At 41.0% G+C, this 21,936-nt stretch overlaps 1 protein-coding gene and 1 pseudogene across 21 annotated transcripts in view; one reads left to right on the forward strand and one right to left on the reverse strand.

Moving 5' to 3' along the window:
- NRF1 (nuclear respiratory factor 1) overlaps positions 1–21,936 on the reverse strand; it is a 142,259-nt gene that overhangs the window by 39,172 nt on the left and 81,151 nt on the right. For all 21 annotated transcript variants that reach the window (XM_054237714.2, XM_078343781.1, XM_078343780.1 and 18 more), the window contains 4 exons: positions 12,378–12,536; positions 8,752–8,949; positions 7,404–7,505; positions 272–429 (listed from right to left, as the gene is read on the reverse strand). In XM_054237714.2, the coding sequence (XP_054093689.1) occupies positions 272–429; positions 7,404–7,505; positions 8,752–8,949; positions 12,378–12,536 (617 nt within the window). The remainder of the gene's footprint in view (positions 1–271; positions 430–7,403; positions 7,506–8,751; positions 8,950–12,377; positions 12,537–21,936) is intronic.
- LOC144578305 (spindle and centriole-associated protein 1 pseudogene) lies at positions 10,407–11,215 on the forward strand (annotated as a pseudogene).

Raw genomic sequence — 21,936 nt, forward strand, 5'->3', positions numbered from 1 at the left:
GGAAACAATACAATTGAGTTTTGGAAACCTTTTACTGGAGGATTCCATTTCACATCACCTTTCCTAAGCACACCCAAAAGAAAGAAGTTTAACTTTTCTTGGTAGGGACTGACCTATTATAGGCCAAACTACAATATCTTATGGGTTGAGAGCATTAAGTTCCAACTGCCAATTGTGGCAAACTGAGATACATTTCTCTTTAAGAGGCCTCCACCCATATCTGCAGGGACAGATTTACGATCCTCATTTATTCCCGGACTCTTGCCACCACCTGTTAAGCGCCATGGTGACTGTAGCTCCCTGCTGCATCTCCTGAGAAGCTGCCACTGCGGCCTCTGCCAATGATGCCACTGCCTGGGTGGCCTCTGATGCTTGCGTTGTCTGGATGGTCATCTCACCTCCCTGTAACGTGGCCCAATTTTGTTCCACCTGAGGCAGAAAGGACAAGATTGTAAAAAAAAAACAAAGCCACAAAAGGACAATTTTAAAAGTAATTTTTCTAATAATTGCTACTTTTTGGCCAAATACACATACTCTTTAAAGTTAACATGACCTGCAATGTACAGAACAGAGTTTTAAGCATGCTACCTTTTGCATAAAAAAGGGGGTATTAGAACATATACCTGAATTTGCTTGCATTTGCATAAAGAAATTCTGGAAGGACACACAAAAGAAGCCTCTGAATATATTCTCTGCATTGTATGTGTGGGGTTGAGAGCAGCTGGAAACAAGCTGGATGGGAGACAGAAAGCAAGACCTTCTACTGTACCCTTTTTTTGGGGGGACAGAGTCCCCCTCTGTTGCCCAGGCTGGAGTGTAATGGCATGATCTCAGCTCACTGCAACCTCTGTCTCCTGGGTCAAGCGATTCTCCTGTCTCAGCCTCCCGAGCAGCTGGGACTATAGGTGTGTGCCACCACTCCTGGTTAATTTTTGTATTTTTAGTACAGATGGGGTTTCACCATGTTGGCCACGCTGGTCTCGAACTCTTGACCTTGGGTGATCCACCCACCTCAGCCTCCCAAAGTGCTGGGATTACAGGTATAAGTCACCATGCCAGGCCCATTGTACACTTCTAAATATGTTTCTCAATTTACTTCACAATATATACATATTTCAAAACAACACGTTGTACATGATAAATATATACAACTTTTGTCAATTTAAATAAATAAATAATAAGTAAATAAATGAAGTTGAAAGGTTAGAAATAGGCCATGGGAGGGAAAAAAAATTCAAAGTATACCAAAATTTCAAACTGTATCAAAGGGAATATGATACCAGTACTCTAGACCCTTTGCTCCAAGGGTCTACAACTGTGCCTATTTTCCTTGTTTTTCTTTTATTAGTTTTATCATTACACAATATTTCCATAGTAATACAACTATTTTCTCGTGTACCTTTGGAGAGCTATTCCCTCTATATGGAACTATATTTACACACATACAGCCCCTATTTCCCCTTTCTACTCCCTCCTCTTTAAAATAAAAATGGCAGCATATTCGACATATCTTTTGTATCTTGCTTTTTTCACAAACAGTACATCTCTGAAATGATTCCATTTTTGGAACATATAAAACTACTCTACTCATTCATGATTCTTAAGAATGGCTGCATAGCATTGCATTATTTCTTTTCTTTTTTTTTTTTTTTGAGACGGAATTTTGCTCTTGTTGCCCAGGCTGGAGTGCAATGGCGTGATATTGGCTCACCATATCCTTTGCCTTCCAGGTTCAAGCAATTCTCCTGCCTCAGCCTCCCGAGTAGCTGGGATTACAGGCATGCACCATCACGCCTGGCTAATTTCGTATTTTTAGTAGAGATGGGGTTTCTCCATGTTGGTCAGGCTGGTCTCGAATTCCCGACCTCAGGTGATCTGCCCACCTCAGCCTCCCAAAGAGCTGGGAAGCATCGCATTATATAGAAACATCATGATTTATTTAACAAGTCATCTTTTAATGCACATTTAGGTGGTGTCCAGTCTTTTGCTAGTAACAGTGCTGTGATGAAGATCCTTATATACTACTATACTGTGTATATCACATGTGAGTCTATTTATAGGATAAATGTCTAGAGGTAGAATTATAGATCAAACTTATTTTTGCTTTTTTATTTTTTGATGGAAATTGCTAAATTCAGAAATAAAGTTTTCTTTTTAGAAGCAGAGTCTTACTCTATCCCTCAGGCTGGAGTGCAGTGGCACGATCTTGGCTCACTGCAACCTTTGCCTCCCTGGTTCAAGCAATTCTCCTGCCTCAGCTTCCCCAATAGCTGGGACTACAGGCACATGCCACCACACCCGGCTAATTTTTGTATTTTTAGTAGAGACAGGGTTTCACCATGTTGGCCAGTCTGGTCTTGAACTCCTGACCTCAAGTGATCTGCCCGCCTTGTCCTCCAAAACTGCTGGATTACTGGTGTGCGCCACTGTGCCTGGCCTCAGAAACTAATTTTTTAAGTTGTAACAAAAATCGCTTTCTTTTTTAGTAGAAGAGAAATTATGAAGACTCTCTCCCTGTCCACTGCAAAAAAACCCAAAAACAAAAACCATACTCTCTGGTGGTAGAGTACATGAGAATGCAGGTTTGCTAGACAAAGCACAGTCTCTCAGTCTTGGCATGCTAAGATTTTTGGGCCGGGTATCCTTGGTGGTGAGGCTGTCTTGTGCACTGCAGGATGGTTAGTGGCATCCTGGCTTCTACCCACTAGATGCCAATAGCACCCTCCCCATTCAGGACTGTAATAAATGTCTCCAGATATTGCCAAATGTTCCCTCTGGCCCGGGGTACAGGACCACCGATTTTAGTGTAATTGTTTGCATTTAGAGACAGTTCTGAATAGTTGTATCTAGTCACTTCAGTCCGTTTTGCTCAATAAATACTGGTTGATTAATTATCCACCCTCAAAACTGAAAAGCAGCAGGGGCAGCAAAAGCAATTTCTATGAGAAGTACGGTAGGTGGTCAGTCAGCTCAGGGTATATATATGTCTTTTGGACTCCTGGGTCTCAGGACCTTAGCAGTGCTTATTGCAGCTCTTGCTATTCCTACTTCACATGCTGGGGCCTAGTGCCTAGTTATATTGTGCCTGTCTTTTACTGTGTCCCAAAGAAAGTGCCCCAAGCTCTAGGAGGTAGATATTTTAAATGTCTCCTGCTTTAGTTCTGTCATCATACTTAAGATTATGATAATGCTTTTCAGAATGTTTGCCAAAAGCCTCCCAGAGAAAGAGACATTCCTTTGAGCTACCTTAGTGCTTGCCCTGAGTTCTCATGGGCAGTGAATTGTGCCACCAAGCCTTCAGGGTCCATCACTCCTGGGCAGAGATATCCTACAGTTCCTCTTAGGAACACCAAAGCTCTTGCTTCCCAAGCTTGGTTGCTTTGATCTCATTGCTCCAATGAACATCACTGCCAGTGCTGCCACCGAAAGAGGCAAGCTACACTACCATCAATTCTTAGGTGCTGATGAGTCCACTCAAAACATCCACTGAAGCCGGGCGGGCGGCACTGTTGCGGGCTGCCAGTGAACAGTCTTCGTCTTTCCTGATCTGCGTCTCTATTTTAGCCCGGCCCATGCTGCTGCTCTCACCTGAGCTCTCAAGTCCTCAAACTCCAAAAGCAGCAAGTCAATATAGACACATTTAGTTACAATTATATTTGTGGTGAAAATAGCATTAGAATACTGCCATATACAGTATAATTTAAGAATATTAAATTATATGGCATGGAATGACAATAAAAGGTGAAGAGAAAATACGAGGAGAAACAGAGGAAGAGATTTCTAATCAGAAATATGGCAGGTGATCAAGAAATCAGCTCAGCTGCTGACATCTCTTTGGAAGTTCCTATTTCTGAGTCTCACTGTTTTCTTAAACTGTGTTTGTGTAAGCTTTTGTTGCACTTCCTTCCCATCTGTTGGGGGCTGGTGTGTAGTTATCTGTGCCTGGATGTCACCATGCCACAAAGAAAGGACCACAGGCCCTGGGAGGGGAAGATATTCAGAAGATGTCCTATCAGCTACTATGCATTTCTGAGACAGGCCCACTACCATGTGGCCCTTCAAACTGTGGCTGTTCCACGCTTTCACAAGTCAATGCACTGAACGTGCTGCTCCATCTGACACAGTAGAAGTCCCACCTCTCTCCTTTGTTTTGCTGGTTTACCCCTCTAGTCTAAGCTCAGGGGCTACCTCTGGGAAGTGTTTCTTGAGATAATTCCATTACCCTAAAGTCCAAGATGAGAGGCTCTCCTCTGCTGTTCCGCAGCACCCTGGGCTTGCTGCTAACAGACCCTTATGTCACTGCAATTGTGCTTTGCTTTTCTCTACTATCTACCTATGTGCTCCTTAAGGGAAAGGGGAGTCTTTACTATCTTTTATCTATAGTATCTATAGTAACTGGCGCAGGGCTCAAAAAGTGTTTACTGAAGGGATGGATGGAAGGAAAAATACTACTTATGTTTCTCCTACTTGTTCTTCAGCCTGCCCATATTTAAGGTAAATTGACATTCATAAAAATGCATCTACAATGAGTCATGCGATTCAAAACTGTGACATATATTGATGGTTCAGTTTAAAATTCATGTCTCTAATGTTTTTGAACTTTGGCTTTCTTTTCTTCTAACAGAATTACATACACCATTATCATCAGATACCATTCTATTCCAAATTTAGACTTTTCTGACACCTAATGCAATTAGTATCACCAATACCTGGTCTTATCACACAGCAGAATAGATTCTCAAACTCATCTGCATCTTTCAATATGCCATCAAAATAAAATTTGTATATTTTAAAATCAAACACGATTTCAAATTAGTTTAAAATGCCTTCCTTGTTCAATTATAAACGTCTATGTAACTTGTTCTGTGTCACTAATTTTTAACTGCTAAAGGCTAGAGAGTTTGTTGCTCTGTAACTACTCAGATTACTGAGTATTCTCAGCTCAGCAGGCCCCCAAATGACCCTTCCCATAAATGTAACTGGTCGCTGAAGACAGTGTGGTAATGGTGAGAGCTCTCACTGGGAAGGCTGGGATAGCAAAATGACCACATGACTGCTAAAAGTATGGGTACTGTTTGTTGCTATAAAATACTTTCTGTCCCATGGGAGAACAGACCTAAGTATAAAGAAATAGGATGTTCCTACCGAGTCACCTCATACAATCCTTCACTGGCATTGATGTGGCCATATATAGCCCACTTCAGGGAGATATTTGAGTAATTACAGTTCTTATGGTTCAAAACTAACAATTATTGCAACATCCAAGAGAAATCAGACGGCAAATGGAAATAGAATATAATCTCAACATGTCACTTTCTGATATAACCTAGGCATTCTCTCTGTCGTTTTCGTTTCACTCGAAGTGTAGGAAGAGTATTTTCTTTTCATCTTACTGAATCCAGGCATTTACCAAAAGGCTATAAAAACTTTATATATGTCATTCACCAACCTCCACAATAGCTGGCTTAACAATGACGTTAGTATGCCAGAAAAGCCACAGATATGCAACCGAGATTTTAAAAATATTTTCTATGAATATCTGAATACATTGATTACTTTTGTATCTTATCTAGCAAAGTATACTTCATGGACTTAGTCCTAGAGAAGTGTTTAAGAAACACAACTCTGGCTGGGCTTGGTGGCCCATGTGTGAAATCCCAGCACTTTGGGGAGGCCAAGGCAGGCAGGTCACGAGGTCAAGAGATCGAGACCAACCTGGCCAACATGGTGAAACCCTGTCTCTGCTAAAATACAAAAATTAGCGGGGCGTGCTGGCGCATGCCCGTAGTTCCAGCTACTCGACAGGCTGGGGCAGGAGAATTGCGTGAACCCAGGAGGCGGAGGTTGCAGTAAGCCGAGATCGCACCACTGCACTCCGGCGTGGTAATACAGCGAGACTCTGAAAAGAAACACAACTCCATAAATACGTTATAAATATTATGTGTCAAAAAAAATTTTTAAAGGAAATACAAACTTACTTTCTTTAAATAGTACCAGGAAACATTCAGTAGAGAGATATGGTTGATAACTTTAAGCCAAAAACAAACAAACCTCCTAACTGTACCCCTCCTTGTCTTTCCACCTCTTTCAGACTTTAAGGAGTGTTATCTCGTTTAGTGTGCCAGGACTGACAAATCCTTTGCTTTGCTAATCCATATCCTTTAATGATGTTTATATACTTAGAAAGGAAATGTCCTGTCAACCTTTACCTTTCCTCACCCAATAACCAAGTGTTTCAGTGTCCTAAACTTTCCCAGGCTCCTTAGGTGCAAAGGAGGCACACACGCTTTGCAGCATCCCTTACAGCAGGGCTAGAGTTCATTCACATAGACATCTCTTCCCCACTAGACTGGAGTCCCATGACAGCAAGGATCCTATGCGAATCAACTCTACACAGCTGCCGCTACACAGGGGCTTGGTAGGTGCAGGCTGGCCCAGGAGCCTGCAGTGCACTCTCCCTCCATCTTCCAGCCATGCGGCCTTTGCCAGTTCTCCCCTTCTCCTGAGAAGCACAAATGAAAGTGACTTTGTGGTGTTCTAAGGGGAAATGCTCCATGACTCTCAGCAAGGGTGAGATAATACTCTTAGCTTTATTCCTGATACTTCTCTTTGACATCTGTTGGCTGTTTTTCAAACTCAGGACACCACACCAGTATTTTCAGGGGGAAACACTCATGGTGATGTTAACAAACCCCTTCCTTCATTTGTTGAATCTTTACCAATGGCTCAGAGCCTAGATAATGTTTTTCTCAATGTGTTATCCAGCTTTAACACTGCTCTGAGACTTTGGGCAAATCACCTAAGCTTGGCATGTTTCAGTTTTCTCATCTTTAAAGTGAAGATGAAAACAGAACTTGTACTCCACAGGGTCGAATGTTTAGCCCACCAAGTGATCAACAAAGGTTGTCTGTCGTTAGGTTAACATCCCAAAATTACCCCAATTTTGGTAAGGAAGGATTCTAAGAAATCTTTTCAAAGGCATAAATCATGTTACTGACATGCAAATATATTTTTCCCTTCAAAGAAGGTTTCCCTTAGGCAGTTCCAGTTTTAATGCGCCATTTCGTTTCATAAAGACCAAAGATGAAATTCTTTGGGATTCACAGCATAAAAACATTAAAGGGATAATCTCTCTGTATTGCATATCATACCAAATGCTATACATTCAAATGTAAAATTTTAAGTTCCTGAAGTTTGAGTCATAATGATCCATGAATCTTGACTGTTACAATTAACACATATAGCATAAGACACTTTCCAAAACTTTCATGGTCTGATGTTTCAAAAGGTTTAAATGAATGAGTGCTGCAGATGTTCAGACTACTCCACCTTCTGGACCCTCACTTCTCCCTCATTATACATTCAAGTACTTAAGAAGATGCAGATAGCATCCTCTTTCTTACCTCTCCATCAGCCACGGCAGAATAATTCACTTGGGCAACAGTGACTGTGGTTGGCAATTCTGAAGCATCAGCCAATGTGGCTACTGTTGCCCCTGTACCAACCTAAAGAAAAATATGGAAAGTGGTGTCAGTGGATGGATCCTTCTACCTCTCCTTTACTCAGAAGCTAAGACTCATTTAATCCCAAATTCAGCACAGATAACAATGAATATGCCTTATGATGTGAAGTCTAAAATCATAGCTCACTAAAATTATAGCTCATAGACTATCACGAGTTTCAGGATTTTACTTCAACCAAATAAGTCAATATTAGAAGAGCTATCACATCACCACATCCATGTCCACTGCTGGCCAACCAACTTTTACTCTCACCCCAACCTGAACTTTAGAGGTTCCCAATTGACAGATTATGTTTTGCCGGGCATGGTGGCTCATGTCTGTAATTTTAGCACTTTGGGAGGCCGAGGCAGGTGGATCATGAGGTCAAGAGATTGAGACCACCCTGGCCAACATGGTGAAACCTCGTCTCTACTAAAAATACAAAAATTAGCTGGGCATGATGGTGCACACCTGTAGTCCCAGCTACTGGGAAGGGTGAGGCAGGAGAATTGCTTGAATCCAGGAGGTGGAGGATGCAGTGAGCTGAGATCACACCACTGCACACCAGCCTGGCAACAGAGCAAGACTCTGTCTTAAAATAAAAAAAATAAAAAGAATTGTGTTTTACCTCAGAAGAGGTAATTCAGAAGGAATATTCCCTGATCACTAAATAATATTCCCTGAAACTGTAAAACAGAAGTCATTTTAAGGCTGGCTGTAGTGGCTCACATCTGTAATCCTGGCACTTTAGGAGGCTGAGGTGGGAGGATAGCTTGAGCTCAGGAGTTTGAGACCAGCCTGGGCAACATAGCAAGGCCTCGTCTCTACTAAAAAATAAACAAAAAATAAAATAAAATTAAAATTAAAAAATCAGCCAGGCCTGGTGGTATACATCTGTAGTCCCAGCTACTCGGGAGGCTGTGGTGGGAGAATCACTCGAGCCTAGGAGGTTGAGTCTGCGGTGAGCTGTGATAACAGAGAGAGATCCCGTCTCAAAAAAAAAAAAAAAAAAGCCCTTTAAAAGTGCTTTGTTTTGGAAATGTTCATGAAAGCTACTCATAGCTCTGTATTTAGCAAATGCAAAGAATTTAAACTATTCTTCAGAAATCAATTTCAGGTAGGAAGCTCTTGAGGAGCTATATAAAGTTCACACAAGAGTTCGCACCAAGGAAACTTTCCCCAGTCTGAGGTGAGGCGCCCACGGATCCACCTCAGAAACCACAGTCTCGTAGTCCTCAGGTTTACTCACCTGGATAAGTGAGACAGTGCCATCAGGGTTACTAAAGGTCTGGACTACGGTCTGGGACGGTACAAGATGAGCTATACTGTGTGTGGCTGTGGCCTGTGTTTGCGTTTGCTGGTCTTCAAAGGCATACAAAAGGTCTTCCCGCCCATGCTGTTTATAACAGTTTTTAACTATGGTCCGTAGTGCCTGGGTCCATGAAACCTGTCACCAAAAGACCGGAAAAGCATATTAAGCCACAAAGAACTTTGGTTATTTAGTCCCAATACGTAATAAGCAGCTACTCCTTTATCAAATCAAACCAAACCAAACCTCTTGTAAACCCTCCTAAGATTACTTCCCGCAGACTGGTTCTGGTAGAAGAAGCTGAGTACAAGTATCAAATAGGGTTTCCCATTGGTTTCTTGATCAAAGCCTGGTTTACACTCTATTCTAACCTGAGGCCAAAGCTCTTAAACTTCTTACAAAGAAAGATTATTCTTTTTTTGTTTTTGTTTTTTTGAGATGGAGTTTCACTCTGTTACCCAGGCTGGAGTGCAATGGTGTGATGATCTCGGCTCACTGCAACCTCCACCTCCTGGGTTCAAGTGATTCTCCTGCCTCAGCCTCCCGAGTTGCTGGGATTACAGGTGCCCGCCACCACACCCAGCTAATTTTTGTTATTTTTAGTAGACATGGGGTTTTGCCATGTTGGCCAGGCTGGTCTCAAATTCCTGACCTCAGGTGATCCACCCGCCTCGGCCTCCCAAAGCGTTGGGATTACAGGCGTAAGCCACTGCACCTGGCCCAAGAAAGATTATTCTGATCAAGAATGGCATATTAATTCTCAGTAAACCTCCAAGCTAAATGAAAAATAAATAAGGAAAAAAGTAAGGAACGGTATGTAGTTTAATCTTTCTTCTAAAAGTTTTGCTATTAGCAGGCTCATCTGGCAGATTTCATATCCCTCTAATTCCTTATTTACATTTTTCAATGATTTTTAGTACCCAGAAATAAGAGCATTTCTAAGTGTTCAAAGTGATTAATAATTTTACTTCAAGTTTCTTTGACTTTCCCAAGCACTTCATAAAATTAAAACTGCTCCATAGGCCAGGCGCAGTGGCTCATGCCTATAAGCCCAGCACTTTGGGAGGCCGAGGTGGGTGGATCGTGAGGTCAAGAGACTGAGACCAAATCCTCCAGATAGCATGAATCTGGCCAAGAATTTTCCAGCACATATTTTTGAGCCAGCTGTGTTGTTAACACTACCCTAGCAGAAAAGCAACTCAGAATTCTCTCCTCTGCAGGACGTATTGAGAAAGACTGTTCAAACTCGTCCTGCTCCACGAATGCCTCCAACTGTGGAAATAATTGAGAAGGAACAAAATTGGGAATAGAAGACCTTAGCTATTCTTTGGGAGGCCGAGGCGGGCGGATCACGAGGTCAAGAGATTGAGACCATCCTGGTCAACATGGTGAAACCCTGTCTCTACTAAAAATACAAAAATTAGCTGGGCATGGTGGTGCATGCCTGTAATCCCAGCTACTCAGGAGGCTGAGGCAGGAAAATTGCCTGAACCCAGGAGGCGGAAGTTGCGGTGAGCCAAGATCGTGCCATTGCACTCCAGCCTGGGTAACAAGAGCAAAACTCCGTCTCATAAAAAAAAAAAAAAAAGACCTTAGCTATTGATATAGACATTCAGAATTCAAGTGAAGAGAGTTGTCTCTTCACTCAGAGGTGGAGAGTCTCTCACATGGGAGATTTGGAGAACAAAACTCAGTCTCCTTTTGTTAACCTCTCACAGCCCCTCTGCAATTCCCATTCCAACAGTCAACATTCAAGAAACCCTACATTCTCGGAAGAGCCCCCAGTACTGGGAGATGGGCAGCAGCTGAGAACAAATGAGGCATTAATACAAAGAAAGGACATAGTGGCACGAATTGCTGAGTTGACACTGCAGAATCCAGCTATCAAGGCACATATGAATAATACTATTGAGCCCGGAGGAGAGCAAGGGGATGGACTCCGGGAGTTGAAGAAACAAGAAAGTACAAGTGACATGACTTCTACGTTTCCAGTAGCACAGTCTCTAGCACCAGGTAGTACGGAGGAACGGACTGCAGAATTGAATCGACAAAGTATGGAGGCTTGTGGAAAACTATGCAGTTGATAGAGCAGCAGAAACTTGTTGGTTTGAATCCTTCTCCACCAGCGTCACCTGTTCAGTTACCTCTCAGAGCATGGTCTGAAGGAGGAAAGAGGACAATTGAGGTATCTATTTCAGGAGCAGAAGCCCCAGAAAGCTCAAAATGTAGTACTGTCTCTCCCGTCAGTGGGATAAATACAAGATCTTCCGGGGCTACTAGTAATTCTTGTTCTCCACTAAATGCCACCTCAGGAAGTGGGAGATTCACACCTCTTAATCCAAGAGCAAAGATTGAAAAACAGAATGAAGGTGGCTGACTTGCTCTTTCTATCCATGTATCATAAGTGAAGTCAAGTCTCACGGAGTTTGTTCTTAGTAACTTATTTTTGACCTTCCACTCCCATTTCCCTGCTTTTAAGTTTTTATAGCTTTCTTTCAAGTAAAACCTAATCCTGTGAATTAATACCAAAGAAACGGAAGAAAGCAATTATTTTTTGACTTTTTCAAATAAGTTGTGACCACAACTCTTCATACTCTATGCATAATAAATCCTCTGAGAGAGAGGAGAGGAGAGATGCCAAATGGGCTTGCATGTGAGCTGTGGACACTGCCACTGGTATTACTCATACAACCAAGGCTCTACAACACCCCGCTGGAGAACAAAGTGCAACACAAAATCTGTGTAACAAAGGAAAGCAAAAGTAGCAATAAAGGCCCAGAGGAATACAAACAGTGCAAATACAGTACTGCAAACTCAGTAAAAGGAGTTTTTGATTTGAGTATGAACTTTCAAGTTGAAGATATATTTTGAAGGAACATTCACCCAAAGCTTGAGAGCTAGAGCGGAGAGAGACTTGCAGTCGGTAACTGAGATGAAGTGCCTAATTTTTCACTAGCTGATAATTTCCTTTGGGAAGAAGTGCTTTATCTTTATTCCACTTTTTGTTATATGGTTCATGCTTTTAAACTGTGATTGTCTCAAAAATAAATAAATAAATAAATAAATAAATAAATAAATAAATAAATAAATAAAATAAAAGAGATTGAGACCATCCTGGCCAACATGGTGAAACCCTGTCTCTACTAAAAATACAAAAATTAGCTGGGCTTGGTGGCGTACACCTGTGGTCCCAGCTCCTCAGGAGGCTGAGGCAGGAGAATTGCTCCACCCAGAGGTGGAGGTTGCAGTGAGACAAGACTGCACCATTGCCCTCCAGCCTGGGTGACACAGCGAGACTCCATCTCAAAAAGCAACAACAAAACTGCTCCAAAGGCAACCCTGAAGACACAGTGTAAACTCATGGACTCATCCCAGTCTTCTATTTATAGTATAGTGATGGAGCGACAAATGGAAAAGGCTATAAATAAAAAAGCATCAATCTTTGGAGGGACAGGCTAACCTATTACACAAAGACTTTACAGCACAAGATGTAGAAATGACAAAAATTGAGGCGGTTAACTTAGGATAGAAAAGCAATCAGGCAACTCAGTCAGAGGAACTCTCACCCTCTGCTTTTGCTCTTCTGTGCGAACATCACTCCGGACATTTGCCCAGGGGATATCTTCAGGCCACCAGATGGGCTTGCAGCTTTCTTTCCCCCAACCTGGTTTTCCCCGACCTGTGGAGTACTTGAGCATCTCTGGGATAAATGCCCGAAGCTGAGCCTGGAAGAGAACAGTATGGTCATCAGTACTCATGAAAGTCATCTGGGGTGTGTTTACGACTCCTTAAATTCTAACCTTAAACAACAGAGAGGTTTCTAGGAAGGTCCCAGAGAATTCTGAGATGTGACTGATGAAAACCCACTGTTTTCCATAGGTTCCTATAGCTCCATAGGTGGTTGAGAATTATACATATGTTGGTAAAGTGCATCTTAGGCTGCATTTTGTAGACTTTTCTCTGTAACAGTAAGAATATCTGACCCTAAGCTTAATTTTTAATTTTTGCTTCCCAAGATATTACTGGTACTAGAACTCATTTCCCTTCTACAGTTTCCATGCATGTAGGGTGCCAAGTTCAGGGTGTTTTCAACACTGCTCTGGAAGTAGGAATCAATGCAATTAGGTAAGAGAGAAATAAGAGGGGAGCAGATAAAATCATCATTATTTATAGGTGAAGTCACCTTATTGTCTAGAGAATCTCAAAAAATCAAATGAAATCCTACTATAAACAATAAGAGAATTCAATAAGGTGGTTGATTATAAAATATATGAAAATAAACAGGCCTTTAACTTTAAAAAAAATGAAAAATAACCCTAAAACTCTTCTAGAAATTTTCTAGTAAGCTAGACCACTGTCCATGAGTCTGACATATAGATACAGTAAAGCATGTACAAATTTAAATGCATTATTTACTTCATTCAGATTAATTTTACAAATCAAATCCAGACCAAACAGGCTTTAAACCACAAAGACGGCTGCCATTCTTACTTCCTGGCATAGTAACCACACTCTGTGTGTTGGCGGTCGGTCTACTTTGTGAATATTCTTAATCGCTGATAATGATTTTTGGCAAGAAAAGCAGTTTATCAAGTTATGATCTGTGCCTCCTTCCGAGACCTCCTGCTTTCCTTCTAACCTGGTGGTCTACAGCACCCCAGAGATGAGTAGCATCCTGCAACGAAGGATGCATCTACACTGACCCTGCAGCTGAAAACCAAAAGGAGGCCACTTTTAGCAATGAGTCACACTTAGGGATGTGGATTTGCAGTTATAAAGTAAAACAAGAAAAAAACAGGAATGGGAATACTTAAGTATTAATGAGAGAATGAGTATACCAACATTATAATATTCAAGATTTCTGTAAATATCAGGTGTTCATATAATTCTTATTATAATAAATATTAGATATTATTTTACTAGAGATGATACAAATTGTTATATAGTAGGGAACCATGAACCCAATCAGTAATATTTACCTACTAAAGTTCTGGCTGATGATAGTCATGCTGTTAATTCCTGTGCCAAGCCTGCCACTTCACCTCTCTTTCTAAGTCCCCCAGTGCCCTGACAGTCTCCTGCCTACAGGATATGATATAATACACTCCATGTATATTTGGCTCTGGCATCAAGCAGCAGGCTGATAGAAACATATCCATTTGCAAACCCATCAGCTAGCTGGCTCATGCGGTCATTACTTCAGTTATTTTAAGAAAGTACATCTCAAAGTCATTTTTCCCTTTATCCTGATTTCTTGGGAATGTGTCTTTTTCTAGCCTCAAAGCAGGAAAGGGCTTACTCCTCACACAATATTGTATATTAATTCATGTTAAGAAAATGGCTTTCTGAGAGGTATAGATGAAACAAACTGACATAGACTTTCATAAACTCCTTTTTATTTGAATACCATTAACAGTTTCCAAAAAGGAGAATCTGTTATATTCATACCTAGGAGAATCTGCAGAAAATGAAATGAGAAGACTAAATAATTCTAAATTAACAAAATCCTAAAGTGGGTTGGGTACAGTGGTTCACACCTGTAATCCCTGTACCTTGGGAGGCTCAGGCAGGCAGATCGCTTGAGCCCAGGAGTTTGAGAACAGCTTGGGCAATACAGTGGGACTCTGTCTCCACCAAAAATACAAAACTCAGTCAGCTACAGTGGCACATGCCTGTAGTCCCAGCTACTCGAGAGGCTGAGGCGGGAGGAGCACTTGAGCCCAGAAGGTCAAGGCTGCAGTGAGCCGTGACTTCACTCCAGCCTGGGTGACAGAGTGAGACCTTGTCTCAAAGAAACAAAACAAAACAAACAAAAATCCTAAAGCGGGTAGCAGAGCAAGACCCTGTCTTCAACCAACTAACCAACCAACCACAAATCTTAAAGTGGTCAGAAGGCACTCCCTGTGGAGGATACCAGACTGACAGAGTCTGCTCAGATCCACCTGGAATCCCCGATATTCCATAATTCTGGTGATAGCTTCACTTCTGATGCCTCACCCTATTTGCACCAATAGTTCCTTATACTCCTCAGTTCTGGGTCACGCTGGCACCTGGACATGGACACCTTTCATCCTCAGTCTGGCTCTGGCTCTCCCACTTGGCCTTGAAAGGTGGGCTCAGCATCAGCCTCCTCACTTAAACCCTTACCCTCTTTCCAATCTACTTGTCTTCTCAACCTTTTTATCTCTGCAAGTAGAAAACCACGCTTTCCCCAGCCGCTCAAACTCAAAATGTCAGTTGTCTTTATTTCTCTCCTTCAACACTTATCTAGTCATGTACTGTAAGTCCAATTCTTCTGTTTTCTTTGAAATGTCTCTGGTGTCTATCCTTTCTTCTCCGGCCTCACCTTGATTCTAACTTTCTAGCCTAAAGCTAGTGTATCGTTCTAGTTGGCTTTCTTGGGGACTCTAAGTTCTCCCTTCACTTCCTCTTTCCCGCATATCCTTGTCAGACAGGTTTTCCTAAATGTTACCTACAGAGCTCCAATGCTCAAAACACTTTCGAATGTCCTTTATGGAAACTAAATTAGATCCTTCTGCCCAGCTTTTCAGACCCTCCACAACCTGGTCTCATACTACAGTCAGTTCCCATGAATTCTCACCATGCAGCCTTGATCCTCCATCAGATAAGTCTCTGCACTGTCTGATGGACTGCTAAGCCCATTCCTGCTTCTCTGCCTTTGCTCTGTCCCCTTGTTGGACTACTTTCCATGCTGCTATTCCATTCTTTAGTTCCCAGTAAGTCCTACATTCTTTGTGGAACATACACTAAGTATTCTTTCTTTCTTTTTTTTTCTTTTCTCTCTCTCTCAATGGGATCTTGCTCTGTGGCCCAGGCTGGAGTGCAGTGGCATAATTACAGCTCAATGCAGCCTCAACCTCCAGGGCTCAAGGGATCCTCTAGCTTCAGGCTTCAGTAGCTGGGACTAATGGCGTGTGCCACCATACCCAGCTATTGTTTTTTTTTTTTTCTTTTTTGTAGAGAAGCGGTCTCCCTATGTTGCCCAGGCTGGTCTCAAACTGCTGGCCTGAAGCAATCCTCCTGCCTTGACCTCCCAAAGTGCTGGGATTTCAGGTGTGAGTCATTGCACTCAGCCTCACTTCTCTAAAGTTAGCACTTTCTGTCAAAAAGAATACCAGGGCTGGGCTCAGTGGCTCATACCTGTAACCCCAGCACTTTGAGAGGCCAAGGCGGGTGGATTGCCTGAGGTCAGGAGATCGAGACCAGCCTGGCCAACATGGTGAACCCCCTTCTCTACTAAAAACACAAAAATCAGCTGGGCATGGTGGCACACACCTGTAATCCCAGCTACTTGGGAGACTGAGGCAGGAGAATCGCTTGAACCCAGGAGGCAGAGGTTGCAGTGAGCTATGATCACTCAACTACACTACAGCCTGGGTAATAGAGCAAGACTCTATCTCAAAACAGCAGCAACAACAACAAAGACCATAAGACTCAGACTTGGCTCTGAATCCCAATTATCCCTGAATCTTAATTTAAAAAAATATTAAAAGTAGTAATACTAGCAAATCTACAAGGTCAATTAAGAGGCTGCGATAGCATCATGTTAATAGCAGTTTTATTATTATTACGTCAGTCATCAAGCCATCTTTCTTCAGCAACTTCTACAGCATCCATAACTTTTATTCTAAAATGTAGAGCTTAATTTGTTATAAAATTCGGTGCATTATAGCTCTTTGGCAACTGATTGATAATTCTGATTGTATAATAAGAAAAACTGTTCTTTTTTTTTTTTTAAGTAGATGCTTTAAGCATCCACTCTCCAAATCTATTAAATGAAACTACTGTAAATGTAAAACAAATGAGATTCAGAAACATCACGGCTTTAATCCAGCACAGTTTTAATCCTTCATCTGCTATAGGTTAAGCATCCCTAACCTGAAGATCTGAAATCTGGAATGTTTTAAATGTCACATTTGGAAAATCCCACCCATGACCTCAAGTGATGGGTCATAGTCAAAACGCTGTCAAAATTTTATTTCATGCACAAAATTATTAAAAAATACCATATGAAATTATCATCAGGCTACAGTGTATAAGGTATATATAAAACACAAATAAATCTTATGTTTAGATCATGGTCCTATCCCCAAGGTATCTCACTAAGCATATGCAAATGTTAAAAAATCCAAAAATATATGAAATCTAATGTACTTCTGGGGTCCCAAACATTTCAGACCGGGGGTACTCAATCTATATGAAGTTTCTATCAAAGTCTAAATATGACCATTTGCCAAAAAGAAATATTTCAAAGTTAAACGACATTTTACTTTTAAATCAGGGAAAATAGGGAATCTATTCTTCCAATGCAAAGAAACAGCTAGCTTTCTAAAGTGATTTACTAATACTGAGCACACTGTAATGTACATAAAGACATGCACCCTTAGTTTTCAAGGATGAGTGAAGTGGAAAAAAGCAGGTAGCATGTATGTATCTGTGCAGACAAGGTTGAGAATGAGAAATTAAGGGTGCTAGAACCAAGAAGGAACAAACTGACCATTTGGACTAATTATTGCTTTGAAGCAAGCAAGCTATTACCAACCCACCCACAATAGATTCTGCTGGGTCCTTGAGCATTAAAAATATGTATTATTATAAGCAGCTCCCTCTTACACATGTGCTCTTTCTCCCCCCTCAATTAAGAAAAAAAGGGGGGGAATGTACGAGCAGATTACTAATGGAATATGTCAGAAAATGTGACACAAGGGTAACCATAATTAAAGGAAAGACAGAACTGGGAAACTTCTCAAAGATGACTTTGAGAAATCTAGAAATACGCTAGAAATCTCTGGATGAGAAATGTTTCAAACTCCTAGGAAGATGATCTTAGAGGACAATATGAGAGGCAGGAGAAACAGAAACAGCATAGAAAGAAGGCTACTTCCACAGGCAGAACCCCTATCAACCCAAAAAATGGAACAAGAGTGAAATCAGTTGCTGGCATACAAGTTCTAATTCAGGAACAGAACATAGCTTTTAGAAGTGCTAATTATCAAGTACATAAAATTTGTTCCTACACCAAAAGAAGTAAAAGGCATTTTCTACTGTAAAAGTTCATTTTTCAGGTGTGTACATTTTGGGGATGAAGGGTAGTTTTTACTTTTAAATGCTTAAGAGATAATTTGACTTCATTAAAAAAAGCAATCTTCCTACAGGTTATTTTTATACTGTCCCAAATAAACAGTGCAAAGGCTAAAGAGACTATTAATAAAGGGAAACTAGCAGTCCAGTACAGGAAGAGTTAAATGATTCCTTTCCAGAATTCAGAACTGTGCTCTCATTACCAGTTGAATTAATTACTGGTCCTGGAGAGTTTTGGAAACCAAAGCTTCTTGATGTGCTTGTTAAGGAAGGTTTGTCTAATCCACAGGGAGACAATCAACAGGATCAGCAAAGTTAAAGCCTAACCTCTCAGACTGTCCTTTAATTGGGCTGGAACAAGCTTTCCTGGACTCTGATTCTGATTTAAGGCTCTAGGTGGGCCTACGGTAGCCTAGCTTAGTCAGTAAACCCACACCAAATCAGCAAAGAATAGAAAATATTACCACTTCCAGGGGACAATTAGCAAAGATAAGGGTATCAAATTCATGCCTGTGTCAGTGAAAAGTAAAGATTTATGTGGAAAGCACGGATAGGTTTAAAATAAAAGATTCTCTAAAACTCTAAAATGTCTGATCCAATCAAAATAAAAAATAATTCTTGCTATGCTAGAAATTTCCTTCGTAAATCAGTTAATTCTTTGCTATCCAATAACACATTATCCTTATACAACCCCCAAATACCGTTTCCTCTTGTTCCCTCTGTCTTTGCTCTGCATTTACCTGAGTCTAGGGATTTTGAGGCTCCTGAATGATGTCCATTTAGACTCAATTACCAAGAAAAGGTCTTTTAAACCAACGTATCTGTGAACTCTACCTCTACTGAAGAGGTTGGAGAATACATAATAAATATAAAGAGAAGGCAGAAAGCAAACCATGTTGAAAGGTTATGTTTTGTGTAGCCTACAGGAAAACAGGAATGTGGCAGGGAAAGAAAAAAATGGAGATTTTTCGGACTGTGGCAACATTATTTTAACTTAAAATTACTACTGCCCAGGCTGACAGACCCAATTTTATTTGAATTGATATTTAAAGGGCATTAAAGAGCTAAAGCAAAGTGATCCTTTGCCCAATATTTGAAAGTATTTGTACTACTGATCTCTGTTCAGAGAGATCGGCCACTATGGGGCTATTATCAGAAACACCCATTCCCTAGTGGTGCCAAGCAGAAACACTGGCTTCTCTTAATCTCATTTTCCCTCAAAACACATTCCCATAGAAAACACAAGAAGAGCAAGTTTGGAGAAAAGATCACTGTAACTTCAGAAGTAGTGAATTTGAAGGCCAGCCAATGGCCACTCATTTAGACTCCTCTCTCAAGCCAAGACTTCTGCTTCTGTATCTTGAACCCTAAACCTATCAAACTGTCTCCCTCTCATTAATCAAAATGCTCTTAACATCCTACCTTCTCTTTGAAGAAGACTCAGATTGGTTAGTTTCTGTTACCTTATGCTTGTTGTACTCTTCTCTACAAAAATGTAAATAATACAGATGAAGTCAAAGTCCTCTTTGCCATCTATTCTCCCTCAATTCAATCTTCTGTCCAGAGGCATGAGCTTCCTTCTAGGCCAGATTCTATACATTTACATAAATACATGCTAGAAAGGCAGTTTAATGTGATTAAACACAAATGGTACCATACTGTACACTATTTTATAACTTGTTTTTTACACTCAACATTTTGTCATAGAGATCTTCTCACGGTAGTACAACCAGAATAATCTAATTTTTTTAAACAGTTGCCTAGTATAGAATTTCCATTTTATTTAGCCATTCCCCTACTGATAAACATTTAGATTGCTTGCAGTTCTTCTTGCTGTACAAACAGTGCTTGTACATGCTTCTTAGTGCAGAGAAATTCAGCAGAAAGTATTAAATCCATATATGCTTTAACCAGCAATTTTACTTTTCTGAATTTCTATAAAGAAATTCAGAGAACTGGAATTGCTGGTTAAAGGGATGTAGCATTTTAACACACTACCAAACTCTCCTCCAGAAAGACTGTGCCAATCCCACTGTCGCTTAGAGTACTAGACAATACCCATTTTCACATCCTCTTCCACATTTTGTTATCAAGTTTCCTCGTTTTTTCCTTTAATTTCTTTCTTTCTTTCTTTGTTTTTTGAAGCAGTCTTACTCCATCTTACTCCCAGGCTGGACTGGAGTACAGTGGTGTGATCTTGGCTCACTGCAACCTCCACATCCTGGGTTCAAGCAATTCTCCTGCCTCAACCTCCTGAGTAGATGGGACTTACAGGCATGCACCACCACGCCCGGCTGTTTTGTATTTTTAGTAGAGATGGGGTTTCACCATGTTGCCCAGGCTGGTCTTGAACTCCTGGCCTCAGGTGATCCACTCACCTCAGCCTCCCAAAGTGCTGGGATACAGGCATGAGCCACTTCGCCTAGCCTTATTAACAAATTTTCTTATTTTGGCTCATCTGACATGGGGGAATGGTTTCTTATTTTAATTTCCATTACTAGTGAGTTGAGAATCTTTTTTATATGTTTACTGGTTATTTTTCCTTTCTGTGAACTGCTTAGAATATTTGCTTATTTTTCTGTTTATCTTTTTCCTATGAATATGAAGAAAATATTAATATGTTCTGGATATTAATTCTGTAATGTAAACTGCAAATATTTCCTTAGTCAAGTTGTATCCTATACAAGTAATTTATATGGCTATTTCCTTCTCTTTAGTATTTCTGAATATATCTTTATTCTTTACTCAAAATATGCTATGTTCTATTTAAGAACACATCCAATGTTTTTATTTGTTATGTATATATTCTCTTTTTCCTTTCTTTTTTGAGACAGGGCCTTGCTCCACTGCTCAGGCTGAAGTGCAGTGGCACGATCATAGCTCACTGCAGCCTTGAACTCCTGGGGTCAAGTGATCTTCCCACCTCAGCCTCCTAAGTAGGCAAGACTATGGATGCACCACAATGCCTGGCTATTTTCAAAATTTTTAGTAGAAATGAGGTCTTGCTGTGTTGCCCAGGTTGGTCTCAAAACTTCTGGCCTCAAGCCATCCTCCTGCCTCAACCTCCCAAACTGCTGGGATTACAGGCATGAGCCACCACACCTGGCCCTTATATATTCTCTTAATCTCATGCCTACTAATCATGGCATGGCATCATACACAAAAACATTTTTTGATAATTTCAGACAGTAAGAAGAGCCTGCTTTGCCAGTAAATTCTGACATGACAGTATGGAGAAGCGGTTTGGAATTGTGATTCACTATAGTGGTTCTCAAAGTTGGCTGCATATTGGAATCACCTGGAGAGTTTAAACACCGCAGATGCCTAGATCCCATCCCTGAAGACTCTGACTTAATTGGTCTGGAGCGTGGCCTGGGCACTAGGATTTTAAGTTCCCTAGGTGATTCTATATGCAGCCATTTTTGAGAACCACCAAAATAAAGAATTTTTTATCTACCCTTCTTTTCAAAAAAATTTTTTTAAAAATAATGGTGGGCCGGGCGCAGTGGCTCAAGCCTGTAATCCCAGCACTTTGGGAGACCGAGGCGGGTGGATCACGAGGTCAACAGATCAAGACCATCCTGGTCAAGATGGTGAAACCCCATCTCTACTAAAAATACAAAAAATTAGCTGGGCATGGTGGCGTGTGCCTGTAATCCCAGCTACTCAGGAGGCTGAGGCAGGAGAATTGCCTGAACCCAGGAGGCGGAGGTTGTGGTGAGCCAAGATTGCACTATTGCACTCCAGCCTGGGTAACAAGAGCGAAACTCCGTCTCAAAATAATAATGATAATGATAAAATACATATAACATTTATAATTTTAACACATACAATTTAGTGGCACTAAATACGTTCACAATGTTGTATAATCATCATCATTTCTTTTTTTCTTTTTTTTTGAGGTGGAGTTTTGCTTTTGTTCCCCAGGCTGGAATACAATGGTGCAATCTCGGCTCACTGCAACCTCCGCTTTCTGGGTTCCACTGATTCTCCCGCCTCAGCATTCTGAATAGCTGAGATTAC

This window comes from Callithrix jacchus, chromosome 11 (genome assembly GCF_049354715.1).
Source record: "Callithrix jacchus isolate 240 chromosome 11, calJac240_pri, whole genome shotgun sequence".
NCBI classification, from domain to species: Eukaryota; Metazoa; Chordata; class Mammalia; order Primates; family Cebidae; genus Callithrix; species Callithrix jacchus.